This window comes from Pongo pygmaeus, chromosome 12 (assembly GCF_028885625.2).
Source record: "Pongo pygmaeus isolate AG05252 chromosome 12, NHGRI_mPonPyg2-v2.0_pri, whole genome shotgun sequence".
In the NCBI taxonomy this organism is placed as follows: Eukaryota; Metazoa; Chordata; class Mammalia; order Primates; family Hominidae; genus Pongo; species Pongo pygmaeus.
The window spans coordinates 62,602,012-62,624,684 of record NC_072385.2 but is presented as its reverse complement, the minus strand read 5'-3'; the positions used below and the strand labels follow the sequence as shown (position 1 = coordinate 62,624,684).

Below are 22,673 nucleotides of genomic sequence, written 5' to 3'. Positions count from 1 at the left end.
GTCAGTCAAAGCCACCGGGCTCAAGTCTTCCTCTTTTGCGCACCACCTGTAAGGAGAGAGGGTGTCTATGCATCATGTTGGCCTGGGTGCCATTTCCCCAATTACCCCTTGGCTGCAGGCTCCCTTCTTGTTGGCTACATTTCTTTGATTTCTATTTTAATGGTGGGAGGTGGAGCATATGAATTTTGCCTATTTGCTCTTTGCTTAATATAAAATCACAAGTAATGCTAGACCTGACTACCCTTGGAGAGCCAGTAGCCGGTTACCTGGCTGTGCATCTGCAGATTCTGTACCCCAGTTCAAGATACTCTGATAGAGGACACCAAGGCTGCATGGGCCTGCCCACCAATCCCTGGGGCGAGACAGGTCTAGGAGCCTGGTTCATTCCTCATACGCCCAACTCAGCTCATCCGGGAAGGCGGTTGGGGGTTTCAGTGTCCTGGGTTCTCCCACTGTTGGTGGATGCTGACTGCGGACATCCAGCGCTACAGAAAGAGGTAGCAGCCCCAGGCTTGGATGTGGCCTACAGAGCCAGGGTGAATGCACCTGGAAAGTCAGGGTGAGTGCAAGACTGGAGGAGTGCGCTATAAGGTCCTGGTGGGGGCTTGGGCTTGTAAAGGCTCAGGGCCCTCCTTGAACCATCTCCCCTGTGGCCTTAACATCTTTTGTTCTTCTTTTTTTTCTTTTCTTTTTCTTTTCTTTTTTTTTTTTTTTTAGATAGAGTGGTTGCTCTGTTGCCCAGAGCATTCCCAGACTAGAGTGCAAGGGTGCAATCATAGTTCACTGCAACCTTGAACCTCTGGGCTCAAGCGATCCTCCCTCCTCGACCTCCCAAAGTGCTGGATTACAGGACTGAGCTACCGCGCGTTTCTTGTTCTTTAACTTATTCCACAAACATTAATGCGTACCCACTTTGTGCCAGACTGATCCTGGCTGAAGCTGCCGGCATGCAGCTTCCCATAAATGTAAGCTGTTTCTACCCAGCTCCCACAGCCAGGCCAGGAACAGGTGGGTAGAGACTTCCCCGCTGAAGTCGAGGGGGCGGTCTCCCCCAGCCGGGTTCCCTTGAAGCCAGGCAAAGACCACGTAGGAGGGTGGTCACTGTGCCCACCAAATCCAGGCGATCTTCCCGGATGCTTTTAGTGCACAGTAGGCACTCAGTAAATACTTCTCGAATAACTTAAACGAGACAAATTTCATCAACATGGCATAATTCTGTAGGTATTAGGCGGCCAACGCCTTCTCCCGGAAGAACGTGTGTTCTAATATTATCTTATTTTTTGACGTTGCAATGTCCTTCTTATTTGAAACAGTGATCATGGCAGAACATAGAATAATTGTTAAAACATGAAGTTGACAATCCCATGGTTTTGGAATTTTGTTTCTGCAATCCGCAGCTTTGGGAAGCACTGAATTACAAAACCTGGAAACCTTCACATATGTGGCGGCTTAGAGGCTGGCCCAGGCTGGAGCGGAGGTCTTGGGAAGCGCTGGGCGGCTCATAAAGTCAATGGTGAGTCTCCTGGCTTTCGGCGGCTGCCGGGTGTGAGGTTCCACGGGCAAAGCCAGCCAGAAGGTTGACAGAAATAACTGGATAAATCTGTGCCTCTGCCCCTGCCAGCTCACACGGCTGCAGCCCACGGCTGGAGCCAAAAATAACCGCGCAGTTGACGCCACGGTTTCTTTAGCGTCTTGCTGGAGACATTGACTTTCAGAGCCCCTGTCCCTCCTTCCATTCCCCACTACTTGGCAGCCCACCGCGTCCACCCGCGGAGCTGCGGGAGCCAGGGCCGGGCAAAGGACACTCTACGAGGCACAGCCTCCGGCAGGGTCACGCTTACAATGTAGACAGGTAAATAGCGGATTTAAATTCAAAAAGTAATACGAGCTCGATTTTTTTAAAAACCGGAAGCAAAGAAGGATCTCAGGAACAGCCATTGTTTTCAATTCTGGGCGAGCCCTTCCAGGCGATTTTTCCACGCTCTTATATACGAACAAATAAATAAAAGCAGAACTATATTTCATAGGCTGTTTTGCAATTTAGCATTTCAAAAAAATTTTAATCTGCAGTGATCATCTTTTCTGCTGAACTAGTTCTTGCTGTCCCTTGACTGTAGAATTAAATATTCCTTTAGTTGGGGAAAGCCTAATTCCCCTAAAGACTGGAGGGACCTTGGGATTGTTTTTCCTTAATATAAACACTGTGAAGTAAGCTCCGAAGGCAGGGGTCTTCTCGACCTTTGACTGTTTCTGTGGGATAAGTTTCTAGCAGTGTAATTACTGCTTCAAAAGATTTACACACACAATTTAAATATATTTCATTTACTGTAATAGGTAATTGTAAAATAGATAATTAATTCATCAAAACATCTTTTTTTTCAGACATCAGGAGATGGGGGTCTCACTATTTTGGGTTTAAGCTGGACTCAAACGCTCACATAGCTGGGATTACAGGTGGGAGCCACTGCACTTTTTAAAAAGTATCCGGTGAAAAACCTCTCCCATCCCTGTCCCCATCACCCACTTCCCACCTGGTTCAAGGACTTTCTAATATGTCCTTCCAGATAATGTTTACGCCTATGGAAATCAGTGCAGTTATATAATGTTTTTCTTCCAATATATCTTGGGGTGTAAATAACTTTTTGTTTGTTTTTTTATAGATGCATAATATTCCATTTAAGTAGACTAGGTGGATCATAATGTATATCATATAACCAGTACCCTATTTGTGGACATTTGGTTATTTTCTTATCTGTTGCTATTATATGTAATCTTGAAATAAATAAATTTGTGTCTTGGTCATTTCCACATGTGTTAATATATCTGTCAGAGAAGTTCCTAAAAGTGAATTACTGGGTCAAATGGTATCTGTGTTTGAAATTTGCAAGATAATGCCAAATTGTTTATCCTGTAAGATGGTAGCAATTTACACTGCCACCAGCGATGTCTGAAAGTGGTTGTTTCTCCAAAATTTGCCAGCACAGTTCACATTTTACATCTTGATAAATACAGTCAAGTTATTCTGCAGGAGAAGTTTAGTTACTTATGCCCACCCCTTTGCCCTGTCCCCACATTGGACATTTTGTATCATTTCATCTTTGTCAATCTTCATATTCATTAGCCAGTTGTATTTCTTCTATCTATTGATTCATTTCCTTTGACCAGTTTAATTTGCAAATATACTGTTTCCTTATTGATTTGTAGAAACTCTATGTATTGCTTTCAATATGTGCTGCAACGTTTTAGTTTACAATTTATCCTTTGATTTTGTTTAGGATGGTCTTTTGTTTTCAGAAGTATAAAATATCTTTTTATTTTTATTATGTCATTATATTTTATTTTTTAGAGACAACGGCTCACTCTGTCACCCAGGCTGGAGTGCAGTGGCCCAACAATAGCGCACTGTAACCTTGAACTCCTGGCCTCAAGCAGTCCCCCCACCTCAGCCTCTGGAGTAGCTGAGACTACAGGCACTCCCCACAATGCTGGCCTAGCTTTAATTTTTTATTTATTTTCTTTAATTTTTTATTTTTAATTTTTTTTAGTAGAGACAGGGTTTCACCATATTGAGGAGGCCAGTCTCAAACTCTTGGCCTCAAGCAATCCTCCCACCTGGGCCTCTCATAAAATATCTTTTTAATTACAAAAGCAATCCATACTATATTGCTATGTCAAGTAAAATTTAAGTTTCTAATTTCCCTTACATGATATACTTCCACTCTTAAGATTTACCTTCCAAACTTTACCTAGTAATTGAAAAATATAAATATGTAAGTTATATATTACAAAAATCGGATTTTTTTGCAATGGCTTTTTTTTAAAATTAAACAAATTGCCTTAGCTTGCAAGTAGAGTAAAAGAATATTTGTGGAAATCTTTCTTTCTAGAACTCCCTCATTCTTTTTCACCACTACATAGGATTCCGTTATGAAGATATCATGTAACTTATTTAACTGGTCCTCTGTTAATGGATATTTAGGTTGGTTGTATTTTTTCATTATTACAAACAATGCTGTAGTGAACATCTTTGTATCCTAATTTGAACAAATGGTTTGTTTATTTTTAATTATTCTTATCTTTTTATCCCAGGCAACACTTTATTTATACCATAGAATGAGTGCTCCCTTGATCAAATGGTTTTTTTAAAATCTCATTTATGAGACAATTTGGAACATGTAAAACCAGGTGGGATATTTTATTATATTAAGGATAATTGCAATTTTTATTGTGATAATAGTATTGTAGGTGACTTTTTAAAGAGTCCCCCTTTTTTAGAGATACATGTTGAAATACTCATAAGTGAAATGTTATGACTTCTAGAATTTGCTAATAATTACAGCAGAATGGAAGAAATAAGATTATTCCTGAGTTTATAATAGTTGAAATTGGGGGATAGGTATATCGGAGCTCATTGTACTGCTCTCCCTGATTTTGTAAATGTTTGAAATTTGTTGTAATAAACTGTTTAAAGTAACAAGAATCATTTTACATATACATGGTATGACTATAATTACACGATAAATTCCTAGAAGCAAACTTTTAAAATCCAAGGATATACATTGAAAGTTATGATAGTATTTCCAAATTTTATGCCAAAAATCTTATATTGATTTATACTCTTAGCCATCTTGTATAAAAGTACCATTTCTCTATGTCCTCCCAACTCAGGATATACTTAATTTTTTAGAGTGAAATCTTTTCAAGTGACAGAATAATCTCATTTTATTAGTAGTTTAAATTGCTAGTGAGGTTAAGCATGTTTTTATGTAGTTATTCTTCATTTTAATATTCTTTTCTGTGAATTATTCATATATTTAGCCATTTCTCTATTGGATCACTAATTGTTTTCTCATCTTTGTAAGTGCTACTTACCTAGTAAGGAAATGAGCCCTTTTTCTGTGACATGTATTGCAAACAACTCCCAGGTCACTTTCTAAAAAAAAAACAACAAAAAACAGCAACAAAAAACTTTCTTTGTGGGGTTTTTTTTTTTTTTTAAACTGAAATTTAAACTCTAACCACATTTAATGGTTGTTTCTTTTTGGGCTTCTAGATTCTACCTCCTAGTTAGAAAAATCTTCATCCAGCGTTTAAAACATTATATATGCCTACACAAACATATTGAAATGTTTATTACCAAAAAAATTTCATTACCTAGTCTTTTCACCAAAAGAAATAATAAAGAAAGACAAAAAATGAGTCGAATCTTTCCTCCCTGATCAGTTTGCACTCCTCAGAGGCAAGAGAAGAGTGAGGTGCTTCTTTTGCCAGACTTGTTCCTATGTGGTTACAAAAACACAGACACACACAGAGAGTTTACTTTTACTGTTTTTTTAATATAAAAATGGGTTTATGCACACTTGCCATTTCAGTTAGTAGTGTACAATAAACACCCATCCAGGTTATGTGTCTCATTCTTGTTAATGTCTACATATAGCCAAAGTTATTACTAGACTGTGATTTTATTGACAATTTTCCTATTGATAAACCTTCAGCTTTTTCCCATTTTTTCCCTCTTGCAAACTATGCTACAAACAGTGGGTCTGTATTTATCAACTATGCCAAACTTTCTGTGTGATAGAAAGCTCTATAAAAATTCTGGGACAAAGGAACTGTGCATTTTAAGTTTAGCTGGGCATTATTTCTCTTCAAAAACCATACATTATATCAATTTATGTTCTTACTGTCAGAACTTGAGAGAACCTAATTCTGCTCAGCCTTGCCAGTACAGTTTTCCAAGTCTGATAGATAAAATATGGCATCTCAAAAAAAAAAAAGGGCTGTCTCATTGCTGTTATAACTTTCATTTTTCTGATTCCTCTAGCCCGAGTGTTGTTTCATATTTATTAACCACATGTATTTCTTCTTCTCTGAATAATTTGTTCGGTTTCCCACTGGACAGCTTGACTTTACTCAGTGGTTTACAGAGGCTGTGTGTATACCAGACATTAGGACTCTGTTAAGAATTCATTATGAATATTTTCTCCCCATCTTCATTTGTGTTTTAACTTTCTCTTACCCTGCAGAAGCGTTTATTTTTAGGTACTCAAATATGTCATTTATTTTCCTTTTTAGAAAGTCATTTTATATTCGTTCTTCAATTTTTAGAGCTTTATTTACATTTAAATTTGTGTTTATTTTTGCACACAGTGTGAGATAAATAGCTTTATTCCAAATAATGAACTAATTGTTCAAAAGCTATGTCTCTAATAACCCTGTTTTTCCTCCAACTAATTCAAAATACTGTCTTCCTAACATACCAGATCCACATAGACACATGAATTTGCTTCATAACTCTTGTGTAGCATTATACCATTTTAGTTGCTGTAGATTTGTAATATATTTGCTGTATGGTAATGCAAGCATTCACTACTATTGTTTAACTTTTTTTATTGACTATTCTTGCATTTTCAATGTTCCCAATAAACTTGAGAATGAATTTTCCATAAGGAATTTTTATAGCAATCACATTATATTTGTAGGTGGGGGCAGGAAGGGCCTTGCACACTTAAAAGTCAGCATATTATTGGCCAGGCATGGTGGCTCATGCCTGTAATCCCAGCACTTTGGGAGGCCGAGGCGGGCAGATCACTTGAGGTCAGGAGCTTGAAACCAGCCTGGCCAACATGGCGAAACCCCATATCTACTAAAAATACAAAAATTAGCCAGGTGCGGTGGTGGGCGCCTGTAATCCCAGCTACTCAGGAGGCTGAGGGAGGAGAATCGCTTGAACCCGGGAGGCGGAGGTTGCAGTGAGCCGAGATCACACCGTTGCACTCCAGCCTGGGTGACAGAGCAAGACTCCGTTTCAGAAAAGAAGTCAGCACATGATCAGCTTATTGTGCAAAGAGACTACCTGGTTCTAGGTAGGAAAGGAAGTGAGATAGGGCTTTGGAGGTGGGGGAGCCAGTGTCTACTGGGAGAGGTGCCAGAGGGGCACCGGAGGTCAGAAGCATAAGCTAACTACTATCAGGCCAGGGGTCACCACCTCTCCCAAGAAAAGACTCTTGGGCAGAATTCACCCTCTCACATACCCCCAGAGCTCACTGCTCTTTGAGGAGACTTGAGGGGTAGCAAAATGCAAGACTCATTCCATTTCACCCTAATAAGTGCCTACCTGCAAGGAAGCCCTGGAATGAAAGCTGTTCCTCTTTCCTGATGCTCCTCCCAAACTCCTCCCAGAAAAGGAGCAATTCAAAAAAAGAGGACTACTTTTGTAAGATAGGCTATATTTTGCTGCAGAGACAACCCCAAATTTTAGAGGCTTAACAAAACACAAATGCATTTATCACTCACATAAGTCCATCACAAGCGGACAGGAGCTCATCTTGATACTCAGAAACCCAGGCTGGTAAAGCTTCTTCACTCCTGCTTCCGAGACCATCACAGTAGAAAGGGTGTGGCAACACACACACACTCTCTGGTTATTGGGTTTTGTTATTTAGGGCAGGGATGGTAATATCCCCTTATCTTATTTTATTGCCTTCCCAGCACTCATCATTGCCTTACATATTTTTAAAATTTATTTTTTTTAGAAATAAATTGCTTGAAGGCCAGGTGCAGTGGCTTATGCCTGTAATCCCAGCACTTTGGGAGGCTGAGGCGGGGGGGATCACTTGAGCCTTTTGAGACCAGTCTGGCCAACATGGTGAAACCCTGCCTCTACTAAAAATACAAAAATTAGTGGGCATGGTGGTGGGTGCCTGTAATCTCAACTACTCAGGAGGTGGAGGCAGGAGAATCGTTCGAACCCAGGAGGCAGAGGTTGCCGTGAGCTGAGATCACGTCACTGCACTCCAGCCTGGGTGACAGAGCGAGACTCCGACTCAAAATAAATAAATAAATAAATAAATAAATAAATAAATAAATAAATAACTTTACATTTATTATCTGTCTCCCTCCCCAGTACAAGGTTTATGGGAACAAGTGCTTTTCTCTTTCGCTCATTTCTGTATCCCCAGGCCCTAGAATAATATTTGACACATAAGGGCTTATTAAATACATGTTGAATGGTTGAATATATTCAGTTGTTTTAATCTACGTAAATGAGATTAAACTACACATGTTATTCTGTAACTTACTTTCATACACTAATGTCTGTTCACATAGCTTATTGCCTCATTCTTTTCAATTATTACATGGTATTTTATAATACGCATGTACCACTATCTGTTCAGCCATTTATCTTGTGGAAAATATTGAGGATGCTTTCAAGTTTTTGGTGTTTTGAGCAGTGCAGCAACACACATCATTGTTGTATATACTTTGGAGCACCTGAGCCTGTGTTTCTCTAGGACAAATACCAACGAAAATAAAATCAGGCCAGGAGCAGTGGCTCATGCCTGTAATCCCAGCATTTTGGGAGGCCGAGGTGGGTGGATCACTTGAGGTCAAGAGTTTGAGACCAGCCTGGACAACATGGTGAAACCCTGTTCCCACTAAAAAATTACAAAAATTAGGGGGCGTGGTGATGGGCACTGTAATCCCAGCTACTTGGGAGGCTGAGGCAGGAGAATCACTTGAACTCGGGAGGCGGAGGTTGCAGTGAGCTGATATCGCACCACTGCACTCCAGCCTGGGCAACAGAGTGAGAATCTATCTCAAAAAAATAAATAAAATAAACTAATTGGAGCAAAAGTTATGTGCATCTTTAATTTTGATAAATGCAGCCTTAAAAGATGGACTCAATTATGGTTCTATTAATATCGTATAGGAGTGTAGATTTCCCTACAGTGCACGATTGTTATTAATTGTCATCATTGTTTTTAATCACCTGTTAATGTCCTTTCAACCTTATGGGATATAAAGAGCTTTCCATTGTTGCTGGAACTTGTATTATATTGATTACTATAAAGCTATGCTTATCCTTTCATATGTTTATTGGCCATTTAGCTGTCTTTTTCTGTGAACGACCCAGATAAATTACTTGACCATTTATTTTATCAGGCTATTTACTTTAATTTTTTTTTTTTTTTTTTTGAGACAGAGTCTCACAGTATCGCCAGGCTGGAGTGCAGTGGTGCGATCTCTGCTCACCGCAACCTCTACTTCCCAGGTTCAAGCGATTCTCATGCCTCAGCCTCCTGAGTAGCTGGGATTAGAGGCGCACGCCACCACGCCCAGCTAAGTTTTGTATTTTTAGTAGAGAAGAGGTTTCACCATGTTGCCCAGGCTGGTCTCCAATGCCTGGCCTCAAGTGATCTGCCCACCTCGGCCTCCCAAAGTGCTGGGGTTACAGGCATGAGTTACCACAAGCAGCCTCTTTGACTCTTAAATGTATTTTTTTTTTCAAATCTGTTTCTTGTACTTTACCTTGATTTTTGTGCTTTTGTCATCCAAGTTTTTAGCTTTAATATAGTCAAATACATCCTTTGTGTTTCCCTTACAGCCTCCAGTTTTTTTGCTGTTTGTTTTTTGTTTTTTTGAGACCGAGTCTTGCTCTGTCTCACAGGCTGGAGTGCAATGGCACAATCTCAGCTCACTGCAACCTCCCCTTCCCTGCCTCAGCCTCCCAAGTAGCTGGGATTACAGATACCTGCCACCACATCCAGTTAATTTTTGTACTTTTTAGTAGAGATGGAGTTTCGCCACGTTGGCCAGGCTGGTCTTGAACTCCTGACCTCAGGTGATCCACCTGCCTCAGCCTCCCAAAGTGCTGGGATTACAGGCATGAGCCACCACGCCTAGCCTACAGCCTCCAGTTTTGTAGCTTGCTTAGAAATTTCATCCCAAGCCTAGCATTCTAAAAACATCCTCCTATATTTTTTTGTAATGCCCTTATAATTTTATCATCTATGATTTGCTCTTTAATCCACTTGAAATGTGTTGTTATTTATAGAGCGAGATAGGAATTTAACTTAATTTTATTCCGAACGTACAATTTATGCTCACCAATCTGCTTAACGTGACTTATTGACGAAATCACTCTTTTCCCATGTCGAATGCCCTTTTATGGTAAACTCTATGACTATAGATACATGTGTCTAATATCCCCTTATCTTGTACTTTCCATGCTATTGTTTCCCCATATGCAGTCATTTCAGTCCCATCTTCATTTGTTATATTCATATTCCATTTATTTTCTTAATATTTTAGCATAATGCATTTTAAGATTAATTTCTACTTTAGCCTCACCCTAAGCTTATAAAATTATAGGTTTAAATTTTTTTCTAGTAAACATTAAAATAAATGCCTAACTTTTGAAATGACATATGCCTATTTATGTACAATTTTAAATCATCTTACAAACCATAAGTGGAATACAGAGACACTATTGTGTTTTTTCTACTAATGGATTTGTCAATTTCTGTGACAACACATCGCTCTAGCTTTGTGGCATGCTTTTGTTGTCAACTTTTTACTTTGAAATAATTATAGACTCACAAGGAGTTATAAAAATAGTACAGAGAGGTCCTGTGTATCCATCACCTAGCTTCTCTGTAGATGGCATTTTACAAACCTATAGTACATTATCAAAACCAGAAAATTGACATTGATACAATATAATTAACTAGACTACAGACCTTCCTCAGACTTCACCTGTTTTCCCTTGCACTGTTTTTTCGGTTTTTCTATATAGTTCTATGACATTTTATTACATTTATAGATCCATGTCACCACCACCACAGCCATGATACAGTACTGTGGTGTCACCACAAAGGAACTTCCTCTTACTACTCATTGATGGCCAGGTCCTTCCTCCATCCCCAAATCCTGGCAACCACTGATCTGGTCTCCACCTCTATAATTTTGTTACTTTTATATTAAATAAATGGAATCATGTAGTGTATAATTTTGGGAACTGTTTTTTCCCCTCAGTATAATTTCCTGTGTACATTGTTGTGTGTATCAATCGTTATTCGTTTTTTTCCTAAGTAGTATCCCAGAGTACAGTTACACCACAGTTTGTTTAACCATTCACCCATTGAAGGACGTCTGATTTGTTTCCATTAGGGGGCTATTACAAATAAAGCTGCTATGATCATTTGTTTACAGGTTTTTGTGTGAACATAAGATTTCAGCTGGGCTGAAATGGGATTACAGCTTATGCCTGTAATCCCAACAGTTTGGGAGGCCCAGGCAGGTGGATCACCTGAGGTCAGGAGTTCGAGACCAGCCTGGCCAACATGGTGAAACCCCATCTCTACTAAAAATACAACAATTAGCTGGGTGTGGTGGCAGGCACCTGTAATCCCAGCTACTCAGGAGGCTGAGGCAGGAAAATCACTTGAAACCAGAAGGCGGAGGTTGCAGTGAGCCGAGATCATGCCATTGCACTCCAGCCTGGGCAACAAGAGTGAAACTCTGTCTCAAAAAAAAAAAAATCAGCCGCGCATGGTGGCAGGTGCCTGTAACCCCAGCTACTCAGGAGGCTGAGACATGAGAATCGTTTGAACCTGGGAGGTGGAGGTTGCAGTGAGCTGAGATTGCACCACTGCACTCCAGCCTGGGGGATAGAGCGAGACTCTATCTCCAAATAAATAAATAAATAAATAAATAAATCAAAAACAAATATTTCATTTCTCTAGAATAAATGGCCATTTATTCTGGGCATTTATTCTGGGTTGTAGGGTAAGTATATTTTTAACTCTTTAAGAAACTGCCTGGCTAGTAGTACCATTTTCCATTCCCACCAGCAATGTAAGAGAGATCCAGCTTCCGCGCATCCTCACCAGCTTTTCCACTCTCAGTATTTTTTCTTTTCGCTGTTCTGATAGTTGTTTCTTATTGCGGCTTTAATTTGCCTTTCCCTGATGGCCAGCAATGTTGAACATTTTTCATGTGCTTATTTGTATGGCATGTTTTAATATTTGGTGGCAAGTCTGAGGTTGCCTTTCTCATCTGGTTCATGCCTCCCTGACCCTGAGGGAGACAGTTGCACTTGGCTGCTCCCTGAGGTGGCAATCCCCCTTTTAGGTCTTGTATAAAGAGGGAGGGATGGTTTGATCTCATGTTTAGGGACTCAGGATCAGATGCTACAGGGTGGGCTTGAGGAGGCTTATTAAGGGGAGGGTAAGACAGCAGCTGTAACAGCACCCTTCCTCCTATTCATACCCCACAAAACATGTTTGATAAAATCAGTGCCTTTGAGATGGATTCACTTGGGAGTGTTGCGACAAAGTTCTGAGTCTCCTCTCACAATTGGAAATTATGGAACCTGAGCAAAGGAGACTGATCCAGTCACAGTGGGGTCACACATATTACTCTATCTTTTTGGAATGTGAACAGAATTGGAGCTGGGGAGCTTGAGTTGTCCTAAGAGGCCTGTAGTTTCTAGAACACATCCTTTTGATAGGCTCTGCCCAGCAGCTTGGCAGGACCTGGCCTGGGATGGGGAGGGAGGCCACCTCTGAGCAGTGACACATCCTCCACCCTGGCTCACCTTTTCCCTGAGGCTGACTATGAACAGGACGGTGCTTGAGAACCTGTGAGATCTGAGCCAGGGCTCTTGAGCCAGGAGCCAGAGCGTACCCTGGAAGGGGAGTGTCAATTTGCACTGGCAGGACCCAGAAAGAGTCAGTCTCCTGGGGTGGGACACTTGGAGGGAGGGGCTCAGGGTAACCCTCTAGAGCAGGGATTCTCAAGGTAGGTCCCACAGTCCCTGTGGATCACAAGGAGCCCCCTGCCAGACAGCACATCCCAAATACAGCTCTTTCCATTATGTTCTCCAGGGGAGCGATGAACCCATCCAGAAGATTCCATTTTTACTCATGACCAGGTCCTCTTCATTTCAACCTATTAATTGAATTATTAAGAATTATCAACTGAGGGCCGGGCGCGGTGGCTCACGCCTGTAATCCCAGCACTTTGGGTGGCCGAGGTGGGCAGATCACGAGGTCAGGTGATGGAGACTATCCTGGCTAACATGGTGAAACTCCATCTTTACTAAAAATACAAAAAATTAGCCAGGCGTGGTGGTGGGCGCCTGTAGTCCCAGCTACTTGGGAGGCTGAGGCAGGAGAATGGTGTTAACCCAGGAGGCAGAGCTTGCAGTGAGCCGAAATTGCACCACTGCACTCCAGCCTGGGCAACAAAGCAAGACTCGTCTCAAAAAAAAAAGAATTACCAACTGAGGGTAGACATAAAGTAAAATGATGGAGCTGGGCGCAGTGGTTCATGCCTGTAATCCCAGCACTTTGGGAGGTCAAGGTGGGCAGATCATGAAGTCAGGAGTTCAAGGCCAGCCTGGCCAACATAGCGAAACCCTGTCTCTACTAAAAATACAAAAATTAGCCAGGCATGGTGGCGCACGCCTGTAGTCCCAGTTACTTGGGAGGCTGAGGCAGGAGAATCACTTGAACCTGGGAGGCGGAGGTTGTGGTGAGCTGAGATGGTGCCACTGTACTTCAGCCTAAGCAACAGAGTGTGTCTCCACAAAAAAAAAAAAAAAAAAGACGGTGTTTCAAGAGTTTCTTGGACACTGCCAGTAGGACCTTGAGTAAATTACTTAAATTTTGTTACTCCATTTCCTCATCTGTAAAATGGGGATCATAATAGTTCCAAATTCATGGAGACATTGAGAAGGTTAAAGTGCTTAAAACAGTGGGGTGTGGTGGATCACACCTATAATCCCAGCACTTTGGGAGGCTGAGACAAGAGAATCACTTGAGCCCAGGAGTTCAAAACCAGCCTGAGTGAGACACCATCTCATTTTTTAAAAACAAAGAAAAAAATAATTAAAAAATAAAATAAGGCCAGGCACAATGGCTCACACCTGTAATCCCAGCACTTTGGGAGGCTGAGGCGGGCAGATCACTTGAACCCAGAAGTTACAGACTAGCCTGGGCAACACGGTGAAATCCCCTATGCCCCCTGTCTCTACAAAAAATACAAAAATTAGCTGGGCGTGGTGGTGCGCTCCTGTAGTCCCAGCGACTCGGGAGGCTGAAGTCGGAGGATTGATTGAACCCGAGATGTCGAGACTGCAGTAAGCTGAGACGCGCCACTGCATTACAGCCTGGGCGTGAGAATGAGACCCTGTCTCAAAAAATAAATAAACAAAACAAAATTAAATTTAATTAAGTGCTTAGAACAGTGACTGGCCCAGAGTAAGTACTGCAGACGTTTGTCAGCCTTTGTTACGGCTGGAATGTCAACAGCCGCTGCCCATTCTGGCCGCGTTGCAAACTGCGACTGCGTGCGCCCCCTGGAGGGTATTGGAATTCCTGCACCTGTGGAGGGTTGCTTTCTTCCTTGGGCTTCCTCAGGGCGGCCTTGAGTTGGTAAGCTTCCCACTGCCAATGTTAAGTAATGGAAATTCCTGTTAGTTTAGCTTCGTTATCATGGACATCATTTGTAGGGAGTGATTTTGTAAATCCTACAGGATGTGATGCTGCATATTTCCACAATCTAATTTGTAATATAAAATGTTCTAATAACTAGATTTCAAGCCATCAGTATGTGTGGGTCAAACATGGATCATCTCCACCCCTGTAGTTAAATGTTACTAAGTTCTTTATCAGGAATGTGTGGGGAACATGGGCTCCAAATCACTCTTCGGTGGGCTCCAAAATCTTGGAGGCCCTATGTGTGGAGGGCATTGGTCAGAGCCCAGGAGTGGCCCTGCTGTTCAGGGCTAGGCACATGGGGAGTGGCAGCAGCCCCCCTCTGGAAGGCATCCAGCAGCCTGATATGGTAGCAGTTGTCCTTGGGCTCCTCATAGGGACCTCAGCTCCCCAGACTGTCCTCTACCGCTCATCAGCTAGCCTCCTCCTCATTGACCCCAGGTCCCAGGTCTGTGGTTGCATGACACTCCTTCATGCATGCATGCACGCGTGCGCGCGCACACACACTCACACACATACACACACACACAGCTTAGGACCTGGCTCTGACCTCTCCAGTAAGCCTCACCTGATTGATCACATTCAATTCTAACCCATCATCCCCTATGTACTTGAGGACCCAGCATATTTTTCCCATCTGTTCCTTACTCTGCAAAGGCCCAGAATCCTGGCTGGGACAGAGTGAGTCCTTTCTTCCCAGACCACAGTGGTAGACCTGACAGTTGTAATGAGGCCTATTCACATACATTTAGCCACCCATTAGATACAATATCCTGCATTGGGTGGTTAAAGAATCTGGGCCCAGAGAGGGTGAGCAACTTGTCACAGGTCATGCAACCAGATCCAGGCCGGAGGAGCTCTGCGATAGATCACATCACCTTTTATTAAGATGCTTTCTGGTGATCTAACTCCCTAGCTAATGAACTAACCTGGCTCCTTTCATGGCCTCTGCAGATGCCAAAGGGACAATTCGGGAAATTGTCCTGCCTAAGGGCCTGGACCTGGACCGGCCCAAGCGGACACGTACATCCTTCACTGCTGAGCAGCTGTACCGCCTGGAGATGGAGTTCCAGCGCTGCCAGTATGTGGTGGGCCGCGAGCGCACTGAGCTGGCCCGCCAGCTGAACCTCTCCGAGACCCAGGTAAGAGACCAGGGCCAGGCCACTCCACTCTTGTCCTGGCAGCCTGGGAACTCCTGGGGATATGAGGCCTTGTGAGCTGCCACAGGGAGACCCAACTTTGGAGGAGTTCAGACAAGCATGAGGGAAAGACTTTAAGCTATAGGTAAACCAGAGTGAAAGAGCAAATAAATATAGCGCCGACCACAGACAGTCAGGAAATGCCAATGGGGGCCTTCTGGATACATCAGGCACTTTTGGATAGAATACAGAAAAAGTTCAGAGAAACTGGGGGAGAGCAGCCCTCGGGGCACAGGGAGTGGCTTGGGGGGGTGTTAGCATGTAAGAGGAGCGACAAGAAGGGATGGTGAGGGCTTGGCTGGTTGGAAATAAAGATTCTGGGAAAGATGAAACATTATAAAATTGGGCTGGGGACCTCTCGCTTCTCCATTTCTGGCCCTTTCCCACCCTCCATCACCTTCCCTTCATCTCAGGGTGGCTCAGTCTCTTGTTGGAAAGGAGGGGTCTGCACACCCCCTTCACCTGGGTAGGACTGGCATTTTAACAGTAGTATGCTTAACTCAAAAGAAAAAAAACTTTTGTAAATTAAGCACCTACCCTGTATGGATGGAGACCCTTCAAGCTGGTACTAGAGCTACAAAATACTACCGCTACTACTAATAATAATACTTAGTACTTACACGTGTCAGGCACTAAGTGCTTTGCCTGTGTTAAGTAACTAATCCCTCCCAAGAAGCAGATGATGTCATTCCCATGTTACAGGTGAGAGGAAGTTATGCCCAAGGTCAGACAACTAATTAGTTCCAGAGCTGGGCTTTGGACAAGCAGTCTGTCATCTTTATGCTGCCTATAAACTGGGCAACCTTCCTTGAGATTGTCAAAGAATAACTCAGAGACCCTTCTTTCAGCCAGAGCTCTAGTAGTTTGCTCTCATATATGAGGGAGATCAATCAATACATGTATTGTAAACAACGGCCAAAACAGGATTGATAAAGTGGAGAGGAAGGGAGGAGGGCAGTGAGGAAGCGCTGGTCTGGAGCAGTGTGCTGATTTCCTTCCTGGGAGCGAGGCGGGAGGCTGTGCTGGAGTGAGGGCTTCCCGTCTGTGCTGTGTGGCTGCTGTCCTCCCCTGTGTCCCTGCCTCAGTGAGGTCAGCTCTCTCTGTTTCCCTCAGCATAATTCCTCCAGCCCCTCAAATCCCACCAACAGAGTGCTGTGCAGCCCACCCCTGGGGAGGGGGTAGTCAGATGCGCCTGGAAGTCCTGGTCCCCTGAGAGGTGAGCAGGTTCCTCCTGGGGTACACTGAGAGTAGGGCAGAGGAAGAGGCAAGAAGGGGTGAGAGGCAGAGGAGGGGCAGGCGGGGAGGAGGGGAAGGCCGGGGAAGGACAGCAGCTGCTGTCCTGCAAGGCCGGGTCATCTCCACCTGCACTTGTTTTTCCCCAGCTGCCACTGCAGAGCTCCCAAACAACCCCGCGGGGCCTCCCTCCAGCTGGGCTCAACAGGGGGCTGGGAAGCCAGGCCTGTGCTCAGACAGGAGGCTGCAGTGGCAGGGCCAGGCCAGAACTCCTGGGGCAGTCACCGAGGCCCGTATTCCCTACACTGAGCTGCCCTTGGAGGTCAAGCCCAAGCCCCCCCTCTTCCAGGAAGCCTTCTGCAGGCATCTTACCCTCTTCCCAAGAGACCTTTTCACATGGCTTGACCTGGAGAGAGAGAGAGAGAGAGAGAGTGTGTGTGTGTGTGTGTATGCACGTGTGTGCATGTGTACATGTGCATGGTGTTGGATGTCCACCAGTATTTGCTTCCCTAGGACAAGAATGTATTTATAGGCCATGGCTCCTCATTGTGCTCCACAAGGAGCCCAGAACACAGCTGGACACATACTAGGCCCTCAGTGAGTCCTCCGCACTGTTCTCACTCATGACCCTTCTTTCTCTGTCCCCGGTCCTACTTTTACTATCTGTAAAAGTAGTAAAAGTAAAAGTAATGGACAGCTAATGCTTATTGAGCGCTTCCCATGCACCAGGTCCTGTTCCAAGGGCGTGACATAGTCTAACTAGTTTAGTCCTCACCACAACCTTATGGGATATGTGTGAGATTTTTCTTCCAACACCAAGTGTATGGTATGTTCCAATCACCAGCAGGCAGTGCTCCAATTCTCCAGCATCACTGAGTATATTCAACAGTTCAATACTGACACTAATTCCCAGAGCTAGCACGGACCATACAAGTTAAGGGCTCAGTCCCACAAGACAGTGCCACAGCAGACGCAAGTTCCAGGAGCCACCTGTGCTTCTAAATGGACTGGCCTAAAACTGGGGGCTCCCACATCACCCTCTGCAGGTTTGACAATTCACTAGAATGATGCACAGAACTCAGGAAACACCTCCCCTACACTTGCTGGTTTATTACAAATGACATAAGTGAGGAACAGCCAGATGGAAGAGACACAAAGGGCAAGGTAAGAGGGAGGTGCGTGGAGCTCCCATGCCCTTTCCAGTGTCCCCATTCCCAGCGCTTCCACATGTTCGCCAACCAGAAGTTCTCCTGGTCTCCTTGTTCAAGACTAAATCCAGGCCGGCCTGGCACAGTGGCTCACGCCTGTAGTCCCAGCACTTTGGGAGGCCAAGGAGGGAGGATCACTCAGGAGCCCAGGAGTTCAAGACCAGCCTGGGCAGCACAGGGAGGCCTTATCTCTAAAAAAAAGTTTTTTAAAACATTTTTTACAGTTTACACTGTAAACTGCAGGGTGTGGTGGCACACACCTGTAGTCCCAGCTACTTGGGAGGCTGAGGTGGGAGGATTGTTTGAGCCCAGGAGGTCAAGGCTACAGTGAGCCATGTTAGCTTCACTGCACTCCAGCCTGGATGACAGAGCAAGACCCTATCTCAAAAACAAACAAAAAAAGACTATAATCCAATCTCCATTCCCCTCCCTTCCCTAGAAGGAAAGAATGGGGGCGGCTGAAAGTTTCCACCCTCTAATCACAGGTATGGTCTTTCTAGAACCAGCCCCAGTCCTGAAACTACCTAGAGATCCACCCTGAATCACCTCATTAGCATACAACAGTAAGTCTTATTTATTTATTTATTTATGTTTACTGTAGAGATGGGGTCTTGCTTTGTTTCCTAGGCTGGCCTGGAACTCCTGGTCTCAAATAATCCTCCCTCCTCGGCCTTCCAAAGTGCTGGGATTATAGGTGTGAGCCACCATGCCCAGCCAATAAGAGTACATTGTTTCTGCTTTAAAAGAAGGAAACTGAGGCATAGAAAAGTTAAATAGATAACTTGCTCAAGACTTGCAGCAGGTGCATTCATGGGTAATAGTACCCATGAAGATGGCTTTATGGGTACTATTATCCCCATTTAAGCAAACTGAGCCTCAGAGGGGTTAACTAACTTGTAGCTAGAATTCTGTGGCATTCTCAGTATGTTCACCCATACTTTTGTTCAAAAATATTGTTGAATACCTACTATATAGCAGGTACTCTTCTAGGCACTGGGGCTTTGGCTTAGAACAAAATAGACCAGGCACCTGCCCTCGTGCAGCTAAGATCCACAGAGACAAAGACAAACCGCATTTCCAAGAGTGATGAGTGTTGTGAGGGAGCTCAAATGGGGTCATAGGAGAGAGACTAGAAGGAAGTGTTTTACTGGGGTGTTCAGGGAAGGCCTCTTTGAGAAGATGACATTGAGCTTAGGCCTGAGTGATAAGGGAGAAACAGCCAGATGAGGAGCCAGAAGGAGACGTCAAGGCAGAGGGTAACTATGAAGACCTGAGGGGCAGGAACTAGCATAGAATGTTCTAGAAGTATCAGAAGGCCAGAGTGGCTGGAGCTACAGGGTAATTGGGTAAGTAGGTAGGGGAAGATCATGCAATGCTTAGAGACTACGGTAATAAATTGAAGAGAAAGTGACAGGAGATGATTGGCATTTTACAGAGGTTCTCTGGCTGCCACTTGGGGAAGGGACCACAGGGGAAAGGAGTGGACAGGTGTGGACAGGTAGGAACTATTGACATGGGTCCTGAACAGAGCAGTGGTGGAGGAGAGAAGCGTACTGATGTGAGAGGCACTCTAATTTAGTGCTGGAACCTGTTAGGACTTGCTCATGGATTACACGCACAGGGCGAGGGAAAAGGAAGTGGTTTGGGTAGAACAACTGGGAGAATGGTGACACTATATAATGAGTTGAGAAAGTAGGGGAGAAGCAAGATGGTGGGAGCATAATCAAGAATTTTGTTTTGGATCAGTTAAGTTTGAGATCCCAGTGGAGATGTCAGGAAAGCATGTCAGATTTTGGGTGGAGGGCTGGTTTTTCTCTGGTTTAAGTTATCTGAGAGTCTCTGTCTAGCTCTTTTGGGGGAAAAGATAAGAAATTCCTTCAGGTGCCCTCAGATAATGGATGGACTCCCCAGGGATAAAAAACAGAAGCCATAGCCTTGTTGAAATTCAATAACAGGAACCATGGTGCAGCCAGGAATTGGAAGAGACTGGAAGCCAAATGTTCTTTTGGGCCCGAGGGATTCAGCACCAGCTACTCACAGACCTTCCTCCCAGTGCTCTGCTGAGTATGTGCTCCAACTGCCCTCCAAAATATCTGCTTCTCTCTCTGTTTCTTCCTCTCCTCTCCTCTCTTTTTATCTTTTCTCTTCTCTTCTCTCTTTTTTCTCTTCTCTTCCTTCTGCCAAATAGCATCTCTACCTTCTTCCCTGGATACTCAGAGGACCGAGGCATGTTCCCAATTCAGGCAGAGAAAGCACAGAGCTTGCTCAGGGCCCATTTCCATGGCTAGTCTCTTCTTTAATCTAGCATGACCAATTCAGTTGAGTTGTCTGCAGATTTTAATCTGAAACCCACTTACAGGATTGGGCAGGCAGAATGGTGAAGCCCTTTCCTTGGCTCTCCACCACCCACAGGGCTCTACAGGACAAAGGGTCCACCAAAGTAGGAACAGTGAACAAGACACAGTGCAGCTGACCTCTGTCCCAGCCTTGCCCAGACTCCATGGCTGTGCAATGGAGGCTAAGCATGGCTGCCCTGGAGAGCAGGGGCAGCCTCAGAGGAATCTCTCTCTCAAGACTATCAACAGAACCCTCTGCCCACCTTTATCAGCCCAAGGGTAGCATGCACTCAAAGTTCTTCTCATGTCAGAGAACATGGACAGCCCCACTTAGTCCAGTTCTCCTTGGTTTTAGAAACCTTCTGATACACCTTGTCACCATGCTTTGTTTGAAAAAGAAAGTTTGGTGTTTGATTAAAACAGCATTTCTCAAGGTATGCTCTGGAGACCAGCTGTACGTACAGCTCCCCTGGGGTAAAATACAGATGCCTGTGCCACCCTCAGCCTAGAGGTTCCCAGTCAGATTTCTAGGGAAGACCCCACAACCTATATATTTTTCGTTCCAGGTGATTTAATGCACAGTGATGTCTGAGAATCACTGGCTTATGGAAAAGTGAGCAAATCTGACCAGATGATGTGATCACCATGTTGCTTAAAAGACTTCATCAACTGCCAGGCACTTTACTAAGTCCATGATTATTAGCCCACCAAGTCATCACAACAACACTATGAGGAAGAGTTATGAACCCCATTTTACTGATGGGGAAACTGAGGCTCCAAGAAGTTAAGTAACTTGTCCTAAGTCATCTAGCTAGTTAAGGGAACCAGAATTGAATCAGTGGCTGTCTGACTGCTGATTCTCCATGATAGTTTGCTACTATATATTGTCTCCACTATATTGTTTGCTACTTCAACCAAAACACTTACCGTGTTGTAACACTTACTGCCTGCCCATGACCTACCCTGCTAGTGTCTGACAGCCAAGAGGGTCAAAATGGAGTTTTATTTATTTTTGTTTTTTCAGCACCTGGCAATGCCTGGCTTGCATCAAATGCTTGATATTTCTGTGTTGCCTGAATGAATGACCAGAGTACCAGGGTCCAAGTAGGACATAAGAGGATGTGGCTGCAGAGGAAAGGAAGGTGAGAAGCTGGCTCAGGACTCCCCTCCTGCAGCTGGACTGGAGGACGTTCTCAGGGCCAGGAGCCCAGGAGCTAGGTGGAGAACAAACTGCCAAGTCCCAGTACCCCCCCAGGATTCCCACCTAGCTTGGATAAGAGCTGCTCCAGCCCTTCAGCATTGTCCTCAGCCTCATGCTTGATGCCTCTGCCTCAGATGGCTTCTTCCAGAACAGCACAATAGATGGTACCTTCCTAGTGCAGATTACAAAAACCAGGCCATCCTAGATACACAGATACCACTCACCTCAGATTAAGTATGGGCCCATGGTCACAGAAAACAGTATTTAAAAGATGAGTGCCATTTCCAGATCAACAATGAATCTTGGAATTTGATATTGACCGTGAGCCCAAAGAAGCTGGTGGATAATCTCCTGAAAAATTCCTCTGTAGTCCTGGCAGCCAAGTGGAAACCGTGCCCATCCCCTGGTGCACAGCCATGGGTCACAGTGTGGCCCAGCAAGAGATTGCGGAGGGGGGCGGGGCAGCCACCAAGCACTCACTGAGTCCCAGAGAGTCAAGATGGCAGCCTCCAGGAGGCCACACGGGACCCTGAAAAGACAGAGGAGGGAGACAGCCCAGAAGGTGCACTGGGCAGGTGAGGGGAGAGGCACAGCTCAGGAGGTGTGCTGGCCCCGCCACCCTGTGAAGTCAGCTAGGAATGGTTTCCCAGAAGCAGATATGGACCAGTCACTTTGGATTTAACCTTGAGAAGAGGATGAACCTGAGGTGGAAATGAAGGTTTCCTGGGGAAGGAGGACACATTCAGAGGGCTCTGAGCCTGTCTGTTCTTCAGAGAGACAGAGAGACAACATTTGCAGGGCCCTGTGAACCTACCCACTAGGGCCTGAAGGGCCTGATGGGCTTGATGGGCCTGATGGGCTTGATGGTGGGAAGTAGAGAGTTGACCCTTCTTACTCTCACCCTTGAAGTTTGCAATGCTGGGAAGCACATTAGAATCACCCACAGAGCTTTAGAAGAATACCCAGGCCTCAGCCGCATTCCCTAGAGATTCTGGTTTAATATGGGTGAGGCATGAGGCCTGGGCATCATCCCAGAAAATTCCAATGTGTGGCCAAGGTTGAGAATTCCTGACCTAGTCCGTATGTGGCCAAGAAACAAGCACCCCTGGTCCCAGCCCCTGCTCCATCTGCCTCTGACTTCTCCTCTCCTAGGGTCCAGGCTCACCTTCTCAGGAGACGCCCAAACCCAGCACCAGCCCACACCCGCCTCT

At 44.5% G+C, this 22,673-nt stretch overlaps 1 protein-coding gene across 2 annotated transcripts in view; it reads left to right on the top strand.

Moving 5' to 3' along the window:
* Positions 1 to 22,673, top strand: part of VAX2 (ventral anterior homeobox 2) — a 32,809-nt gene that overhangs the window by 5,264 nt on the left and 4,872 nt on the right. For both annotated transcript variants that reach the window (XM_054476299.2, XM_063648593.1), the window contains exon 2: positions 15,240 to 15,427. In XM_054476299.2, coding sequence (XP_054332274.1) covers positions 15,240 to 15,427 — 188 coding nt within the window. The remainder of the gene's footprint in view (positions 1 to 15,239; positions 15,428 to 22,673) is intronic.